Raw genomic sequence first — 10,025 nt, 5'->3', positions numbered from 1 at the left:
CACATTGCAGTATGTGGTCAGGTTGTGAATGAAGTTTCTTATGGTTAGTACTGCATTTTGCAAGTGATTTTATTGGGAAGACGAATTTGCATTTGCTGGACTCACTCTTGCAAACGACTCTGCAGAAGTGTGAGGCCACTGAGCCATTGCTATTCTTGAACTCGGGGCATTGCGGGAGATGTTGATGATTTCATCGGGGGAGATGGTTGATGTCAGAAAGTTGCTGGTAATATTCTGAATGTTTGTGATGTCATTGAATTCATTTTCTGTGTTATCTATCCCCCCCCCCCCCCAAGAGATACTAATCCAGCTTCTATGGTATCAAGTAATGCTAGTGCTGTTTCTATGGTGTCGACTCTTTTATGTAGGACAATAAATTTGTCCAGTCTGGCTCTGCACGATGGGTAAATGAAAAGTGAAAATGCACACTGGGAGGTATTAGGTGAGGATGTTATATAATATGCTCCTTCTGTCAGCACTACCAACCTCTGAGGAAAGAGGGAAAGAGGACATTCATCTATCTATGTCTCTTTGATGGAGCAGGAGGGAGCAAAACCCACCCGAATGAACAGATTTGTGGTTCAAAGCAGAGAGGTTAAGGCAGGGATAATGTATTCACAAACAAAACAGCAATGTTTCTGGATAACAGATTTGTCTGTCTTCTGTGGGTTCCTTTATAAAATGGTGAAAAAAACAGGCAGCAACCTCAAACTGAAAGCCATATTATTCGGGGAGGTGTACAGTAAATGGACAGCTGGAACTGAAGAAAACCTTCTCTCTGGCTAATCTATCCCCAGGATCATTATAAATGAAGGATGATTTCCTCTTTTTGACATGCCATAAATAGCACAGGGGATTATTTCATTACTCCCTTTGTAGGTTGGTCACCAGCAGAAAGGCAATACTCATAGCTGTCAGGTTCCAAAGAAGCAGGAAAAACTTCAAACTCAAATGTGGTTTGTTAATTATTTTACTTACTTTCTGGCACAAATTGAAAATCACGATAAACAATGAAATTCTTGTTAGGGCTACCTGCCTGTGCTCCCCACCACCTGTTAAAGGTTTTGCCACCCGATTTGACCCGGATGTGTTACAAACTCCTCATATTACAATGACTTTTCAGCATAAACAGGCTCTATAGGTGTCTCACTCTGGTGAAAGAAATAAGCACAGGGGGAGTCCTAGGGCTCACAGCTGCTTGTCGGCTTTAGGGTGACATGCCATACAAATGCCACCACTTCCTTGTTGGCCTGGGAGGAGTGTGTGTGTGTGTGTGTGTGTGTGTGTGTGTGTGTGTGTGTGTGTGATTGCCGCTGCTACACTCTCCTCCAAATGACAGCTCCTGGCTTGTTGGTGTTCTAAAGCTGAATGATCATTTAAAAGAGGAGACATAATGTGCATGATAGTTGCTCAATAAATCCTTAGACAAAGACTTTTGATTTCAGATGCCGCTCACTGTGAACCCTGTCCAGAAGACCAATTTCCCAACAAGGACAAGGACCAATGCATTGCCAAGAAAATCCACTTCCTTTCCTATCAAGACACCCTGGGATACATTTTAGTTTTCCTCGCTCTTTTCCTCTCTGGGATCACTTCTGCAGTCCTGGTGATTTTCTATAAGCATCATAACACACCGATCGTCAAAGCCAACAACCGAGATCTCACCTACATCCTCCTGGTCTCCCTCTTGCTCTGCTTCCTTTGCTCCTTCCTCTTCATTGGTCAACCAGGGAAGATCACTTGTCTCTTTCAACAATCTGCTTTTGCCATTCTCTTTTCCCTTGCAGTTTCCTCTGTGTTGGCAAAGACTGTCATGGTGGTTCTGGCCTTCATGGCCACCAAGCCAGGGAACAAGACAAGGAAACTCTTGGGAAAACCACTGACCAACTCCATTGTCTTAGGCTGTCCCCTGATCCAAGCCCTTCTTTGTGCCACCTGGTTGGCAACTTCTCCCCCATTTCCCAATTTTGACTTCCACTCCTTGGTAGGAGAGACCATCTTAGAATGTAATGAAGGTTCAGATTCAATGTTTTATGCCGTCCTTGCCTATCTAGCTTTTTTGGCCCTTGTCAGTTTCACAGTGGCATTTCTAGCTAGGAAATTGCCTGACAGCTTTAATGAAGCCAAGTTCATTACTTTTAGTATGCTAATATTTTGCAGTGTTTGGATCTCCTTCCTCCCCACCTACCTGAGCACCAAAGGGAAGTCCATGGTGGCAGTGGAGATCTTCTCCATTTTGGCCTCTGGAGCTGCTGTCTTGACTTGTATTTTTTTCCCAAAATGCTACATTATCCTACTGAGGCCTGATCTGAATTGTAGGGAAAATATGATAAGAAACAAAAATCTTTAATTAATGTGAAATATTCATATTTATCTTGTTGACATGTTTACTGTCTGATGACATTTTAAAACATGAAAAAGGAGGAGGAACATGTTCATTAAATAATGCCTTATCAAGTGCTATAACGGTATAGGGTTTCCTGTCTAGGCAGGGATTTGGACTAGGAGACCTCCAAGGTCCCCTCCAACTCTGCTATTGTATTGTATTGTATTGGTTACAACGAGCCTCTCTTTTTTGAATTCCGCAGATATAGAATTTGAATGAATGAATGGATGTCCCTATTGTGTTAATTACTAAATTGGAAACAGGTCTTTTCCAATAGAATAGTGGAAGACATACCTCTGCAGTTAAAGAGCTAATGAGATGCATTCATATTTATACATTTCAAAAGGGAAGAAAAAGTTATATAAGAAAGGAAGGTGATTGGCTGTGAAAATTAAAATGGTCCAAATGACATACTGATGTCTCCAGTGTAGATCCATGTCAGATGGATCAATGAGTTCAGGTGTCATTCACTTCTTGGCATACAACTTGATATCATCCATGTAGAGGGGGACCTTGTCAATCCATCCTGGTAAGACATGTAATAGCCAGGATTTGAACCCTGGTCTCCTGCATCCAAGCTCTTGCTCTAAATATTATGCTATCCAGCTGCTGTAAAATATATCAGACAACACAAACCTATCCCCAACAGCCTGCACCTGTCTCCAACAGTGATGGAGATAGGCAGAAGATATCCTTCACCCAAGAAGGCTCCTTGCATTCTTCAAGTGACCCTGAAGATACAGATAAACTGTCAAGTGGCCTCAACAACTCTCTAAAAGAATGCAAATGGCCATCAGTCTTCAAAAATATAAATCTTTCCATTGCCCACCATCCACTCAGAGCTGAAAAAGGTTCTTGGAGGAAAAGTGAAATGTCTTCATAGAAAAACGAGAAAGTCCAGTTGCCTCCTGAAAAAGCACCTTTGGGATAGCCATGACCTGGATGACTGAGAATCTCCATAGACACTTCCAATGCAGAGTTTAAATTAGGCTTATATTTCCAGTACCACAATCACTATTTGTAAGTGTTTAAGCAAAATGAGCTTTTTTATCACGGGTGTCAAACTTAATCACATCACATGTAATATCATTACTTTTTTGCCTTTGGGGAGCACGAGTGGACGTGGTCTGCATGTGACATATCTGGCCCATGGATCACCAGTTTGACAGGCATGTTCTATATCATTCTAACTATGCAAAAATAAATAAGACATTTCTTCTACAAACACCTGCATTATTGATCACTTTTCTACAATTCATCACCAAGCTTAGCCCCAAGTGAAAAAAAACCTGGCACAAGCAAGACTCCATCTTGGGGGCTCAGAATTTTCTTTTTTTTTTTTTTTTTTTTTTAAATGTTTTATTCATTTTCATTTTCAAATTTGTACATTCACTTATATACTGGATATTGGTATTATAATCGTAAGAAAAACAAAAAACAAACAAACAAACAAACAAACAAAAAAAAAACACCCCCAACCGAAAACCCCACCTATCACTTTCACACATCCCTTCTTCTCCCCCTCCAACTTTCCTTTCTCCCTCCAGCAATCACCCCTCCTACTTCCCTTTCCCCTCCTATCTTCCTTTCTCGCCTTTCTCACCCTCCTTCCCCTCTCATCCTCCTTACATTCCCCTCTTCCTCCCTCCCTACTTCTCCCTCTTCTTTTCCTCTACTTCTCACTGTGGTGCATTTCTCTATTCCTTACACCCAGAAAAAAAAAAGGAAAAGAAAAAGGCAATAAGAAAAAAAAAAGAAAAATGAAAAGAAAAGATAAGGAACAGCAGTATACAAGTGTATTCTTCTATATATTGAAGCTATATCTCCACCCACCCACCCACCCCCAATAAACCCCCCTCCCTAACCCCCTCCGACTTCCCAGGTCACACGCCCGGCACAGTTCAGTACCATTCACCTTCAAAGTATCTTATTAACAATAATAATGAAAATAAAATAAAAAGAACACTCCGAAAAAGAAAACAAAAACAAAAAAGTAAATAAAGTAAAATTAAAAACTCTTTTGCATTATGCTCAGCCTCCCATTATTCTTCAAATTTTAAACAGTATAAATCATTCCATTTATATTTTGTCCTCGTCCCTTAGTTCTTTGATGTTTACCCCGATCTTCCTATAGAGTCTCCAGATAGTCTTTCTTAAGCTTATATTCAAATATTAGTTTATACAAAAATCAATTTGTCTTCATATTTTCGCTGCTCATCTTCCTATCCTTCGTTTCACGTCTCTATTCCTCCCTAGCCCAGATTGCATAAGATTAGGATCTCGCTCTTCACTTTAAAATCCTGAGCTTTTTATATTATACTTCAGACTTGTAGATTCATAAAACATATGCCCAAAATTCATACCAGTTCGTTCAATCCCAAGATTCCTTCATCAATATCCCAATCCACCTTCCTTTCTGTTCCACACTCCATTCACCCCAAACCGCGATTCAAATAAATCTTAGTCCCCGCTATCCTCACAGAAAACACTTCGTGCGCAGTTCGGATTTAAACTCAAATAAATCTTGTAAAAGTCCCGTATCAGTACACAGCTTTACCATTTCATACCAAACAGAAATCCTAAAGTTTTAATCAGTCCAAAAGCTTAGAAAGTATTTTAAAAACATCACTGGGTCTGTATTCTTTACTCTTCTGTCCTTCCGGGAAGAAAAGGCAACCCTCTGCCTTATAACCACATGTCCCGCTGCTTTGAAGATATAACTGAATGCTCAGTTTCCGCTCTTCTGCCTCTCCAGTAGGGGGAGAGTAACTCCCTCCTTCTTGTAGTCAAATGAGTTGCTGCTTGTCTTTCCTTCACCTTGTTCTTCCGCATTTCCGGGTGAGTCAGAAAGCCCCGCCTTCAGAGTTTTATAATAAAAGTCCCAAGCTTCCGAAACAGAATTAATACGAAATCTTTGCTTTTCAAATGTAACTGTAATTCCAACTGGAGCCTCCCATTTATACTTTATTTGACGTTTTCTGAGTTCTTGGGTTAAAAAAGTATAACTTCTCCTTGCGTGGAGCATCTGAAGCGGAATATCTTTAAAGACGAGCAAATCGTGGTTCTCAATTCGGAGCCTGGTTTTATAAAACTTTTGTAAAATCGCATTTCTGGATTCTCTTGTGAAAAAATATATAATTATGTCTCTTGGAAGCTGTCGTTGCTCCGCCACATGCGAATTCTGGCGATAGATTTTTCGAATATTCCAATCAAAATTAAGTCCTGGGCCTCCCACCAGTTGGCTGAAAGCTTCTACAAAAGTCTGTTTCAAACTCTCTCCTTTCCTTTCAGGCAATCCTCTTACACGTATTGCAAACGCCTTTGTATTATAATTTATCATTGTAAGTTGTGTTTGATTATTAATAATCTCTTGTTGTAAAGCTTGAGTATTAGAAGACAAATCAAGATTAGCCCTCTCCAAAGATTCCAATTTCGTCTCCATTACTTCAACATAATCTGTTAAGGTAGATGCGACTTCATACACATTCGCATTCATCTGGGCAATTTTGGCATGTATTTTATCGCATAAATCCAACACAAATTCTTGAATTTCTTTTCTAAAGCCATTAATTATCTGGGAGAGAAGCTCCTGTGTCAAGAAATCTCCAGTAGATGGCGTAGGAGACAAAGGCAGCGATTTAGGCACAAGGGGGGAGGTTTTTTTTGCCTGTTTAGACTTGGGAGGCATTATAGATAAAATCTGAGAATAGACAGATAAACAGTATCTTCAGCTGGCCAGTTCTCAATAAATTATTTGTGGACTTTGCTCATTAATGAGTAGCGGTCTCCGGGGAAATAAAGCCAGTTAATTACGTCATCAATCACCAACACAGTAAAAACGCCATTTTGTGTCCCAATTGCGCAGAGAAGTTCAAAGGAAAAACAAGGCTGGTATTTAGATAGTTAAAAAAACACACACACACACATCACAGAGGTGTGACCCGCTCGTATTATCTTGAAAGCAATTTGTCATAGTCCTGAGTGCGGGGGAGGCTGTCTAGTGCTGCAAAAAGGCAGCTGTAAAGAAATGGTTGGAGGAAAGCTCAGCTACGCTGGTTCCATTCTCTGTTCGCAGCCCAAAAAAAAAAAAAGAAGAGGGCTATGAACTACGAATAAATCCTAACACCTGAGCTTCTGCCTGTCCCTTTCTGCCAGAAAGGGATGATATCTATTGATCTTAATTAGATATACAAACCAGATCTTTAAGAGGGGCTTCGTTGAGCTCCTCGTCGACAGGCTCCTCCCACAGGAAGCCGGGGCTCAGAATTTTCAGGTGGGCTAAATCCCACCTGAATCCTGACTCTCAATTCCATCTGCTCTTTGGATGAAGAAGAAGAGAAACAAATATGTTTTCACCTTCTTCATGAAGGAAACTAATTGCTAAGTGGGTAGGATGTTACTCTTCCTTTGTTTTACACTGTCCTGACCTACCTGGGATTTTTGGCCCTTGTCTGTTTCACTGTGGCCTTTCTGGCTAGGAAATTGCCTGGCAGCTTTAATGAAGCCAAGTTCATTACTTTTAGCATGCTGGTCTTTTGCAGTGTTTGGATCACCTTCCTCCCCACCTACCTGAGTACCAAAGGGAAGTTCATGGTGGCCATGGAGATCTTCTCCATCTTGGCCTCTGGAACTGGTCTCTTGGCTTGCATCTTTCCCCAAAAAATTTTACACTATTCTGCTGAGGCCTGATCTGAATTGTAGGGAAAATATGATTAGAAACAAAAATCTTTAATTCATACAGCCATGGGAAAAATTCATATTTATCTTGGTGACATGTTTCTGATGCCATTTTAAAAACATGAAAACACAGGAGGGGCATGTTAACTAAATAATTCCTTATCAAATGCTATAACTGGTTACAGTAAGCCTCTCTTTATTGATCAAATGATTTTTTTTTCAGGAGGCAAATGGACTTTGTTTTTTTTTTCTTTTGAAGACATTTCACTTCTCATCCATGAAGCTTCTTCTGTTTTGACAAGCTAGTGGGGAATGGAAGGATTTATATTCCTTGCAGACATCTGGTCATTTGCATCATTTTAGAGGATTATTGAAGCACTTGGCAGTTTATTTGTGTCCTCAGGGTCACCTGAGTAATCCTTTTGATTCCTGTCATCTGCAATTTTTTTCTCTGGAAATCAATTCCTACTCCCACACAATTCAAAGGATGTTCATCCCTAATTGTAAAATCTGTAAGAGATTCTCATTCATCCAGGTCATGGTTACTGCATTTGGTAGATTTTAGACGAGTGGCAAAATAAAAAAGAAAAAAGAAAGAAAGAAAGAAAGAAAGAAAGAAAGAAAGAAAGAAAGAAAGAAAGAAAGAAAGAAAGAGAATGACAGGCAAGAGGTGGCCTGAGATCTGTTATGTTATTATTTAAAAAATATGTATCCATGCACAATTTTCCCCCCTGTTCTAAAATGTATAGTGCATTTAGTCTGCAGGGCTCAAGATCTTCTTAAAATCGCTTCTTAAAAACGTCCCGTGATGATGAACCCACAACTTCTGGTTAATTGTTCTCACTGTTAGGAAGTTTTTCCTTAATTCCAGGTTGTTTCTCTCCTCAATTAGTTTCCATTGTTTCTTGTCCTGCCCTCTGGTGGTTTGGAAAATAAGTTAACCCCTTCTTCTTTGTTGCTGCCCCTCATATTCTGTGTCAATTTATTTTGCACAGATGTTCCTGGACATAACACCAAGCACTTGACTGTGCTGTTAAATGTATGCTCTTCATTCCTACATATACTGTGGTATTCCAAGGTATCTTTAGCTGCTCTGTATATCTGCTTCATGACCTGCTGATAGTTCTACCCCATCTTCCTTAACAGCTTTCCTTATAATGACTACCATCCGGCCACACTTTTCTAAACTGAATGACATACTTATACCACCCCCATGTAGATCCATTTCATGTGGATTAGTGAGTTGTGGTGTTATTTACTCTTGGCATACAACTTAGACATTTAGCTGTGCACGTTGGATGAACACCGTTTGAATGGGGTAGGAGTATGAATGATTTTCCAGAAAAAAATGCAGACTGCAGGAATCATTTGTGCTTCAGCTTGAGATGCAGATAACACAGACTCATCCCCAACAGCCTGCATCTGTCTTCAACAGTGAAGGGACACAGGGCAGAAAAATCCTGCAGCCAAGAAGGTTCCACACCCATTTGCACTACTCAGGTGACCCTGAGAACCAGAGAAACCTCCTATTGACCTCAAGGACTCTCCAAAATAATGCAAAGGAGTATAAAGGAGTATAAATCCTAACATTCCCTACCATGTAGACAGTGCTGATGAAACTGTCAAGCCTGAATTTGATCAGGTTGTGGGATTGTTTATACTCTGGGTTATGCAAACATGAATTCAGTTTGACACAGTGGGAAATGGAAAGGGGGTGAGCAGAGATGGATACAGTCTTTAGCCAAAAGAACATAGATGGCTCCTGAGTCAGCTAGATTCCAATGGCTGGCTGACTGAAGGAGGAGGAATGAAGATGCCAGGCAACCAGCTCTCATCCCGGTTGGACAATGTGACATATTGTTTTGGAAAAATACGAAACCCTTATTCATAGTTGGGTAGGGAAATCCCAGGAACTTTAGTACATACTTTTCACCAGTTAGTGCCAAGATGGTGTATCTAAATATGTTTGTTCTTTGAGGAAAGGAAATGCCTTGGAGTTCGATTTGTGAGAGACGCATTACTTGGAAACTGACAGAAACTTCTTGGATGAGAAGCATAAGGTCTTCCAAAAAAGAAAACAAGAAAATCCAGTTGCCTCCTGAATAAGCACCTTTGGGACAACCATGACATGGATGACTGAGAATCTCCATAGAGTTTAAATTAGGCTTATATCTTTAGTCCCCCACTCACTATTTTTAAGGGGTATAAGAGAAATGAGCTTCTATATCTTCCCTAACCATGTAACAATAAATACAACATTTCTTCTACAAACACCTGCATTATTGGTCACTTTTGCAAGGCTACAACTCATCACAATGCTTAGCCCTATCTGGAAAAAAATCCTGGCACAAGCCAGACTCCATCTTGGATGCAGGTGCTGAGGGGTTTCAGGTAGGCCAAATCCCACCTGGACCCTGACCCTCAATTCCATCTGCTCTTTGGATGAAGAACAAGAGACACAAACATGTTTTCCCCCTTCCGGTGTGTGAAGGAAATTGCTAAGTGGGTAGGATGTTACACTTCCTTGCAATTATCAGAAGTACAGTAATCCTTAATGTATCCCCCACAGATTTTTACCCACAGAAGTCTTCCAAGATAAAACTTGCTTAAATGAAATAATGCTGAGATCTCCCAAGGGGATCTGGACATGTCACCTTAGGTTGTTTTGCAAACAAGTCATTTCTTTCGATCCATGAAACTGAACTGGGCTGTTTTGTCTTCAGTGACAACTCAAGGTAGGTAAGAGAAAGCACACTTGCTATTAATTAGCCTCAAGGCCACCCATGTGGCACAATCTGCTTCCTCTCTGCTAACGACTTGGTGGGATTTTGTGGAAGCTACTTGCAGTTCTGCTTCTAAACAAAATTTGATATGTAATCTAGGAAGGAAGGTGAGAATTATGAATGGTCTGCCTCTCCTGCTGCTTCTCCTTTGGCTCCTGCCTTCAACAACTCATAAGATA

General features: G+C 40.4%; 1 protein-coding gene across 1 annotated transcript; it reads left to right on the top strand.

Moving 5' to 3' along the window:
- The first annotated feature begins 400 nt into the window (after positions 1-400).
- On the top strand, positions 401-2,605 carry LOC148049934 (vomeronasal type-2 receptor 26-like). Its single transcript, XM_087705550.1, has 3 exons — positions 401-404; positions 1,446-2,315; positions 2,589-2,605. Exons 1-3 carry the CDS (start codon positions 401-403, stop codon positions 2,603-2,605), a joined length of 891 nt encoding a protein of 296 aa, XP_087561676.1.
- The last annotated feature ends 7,420 nt before the right edge of the window (positions 2,606-10,025 follow it).

This window comes from Thamnophis sirtalis, unplaced genomic scaffold (genome assembly GCF_051295495.1).
Source record: "Thamnophis sirtalis isolate CommonGarterSnake01/CBP01778 unplaced genomic scaffold, rThaSir2_p1.2 scaffold_1, whole genome shotgun sequence".
NCBI lineage: Eukaryota > Metazoa > Chordata > Lepidosauria > Squamata > Natricidae > Thamnophis > Thamnophis sirtalis.
This window is presented reverse-complemented; position numbering and strand designations above follow the sequence as displayed.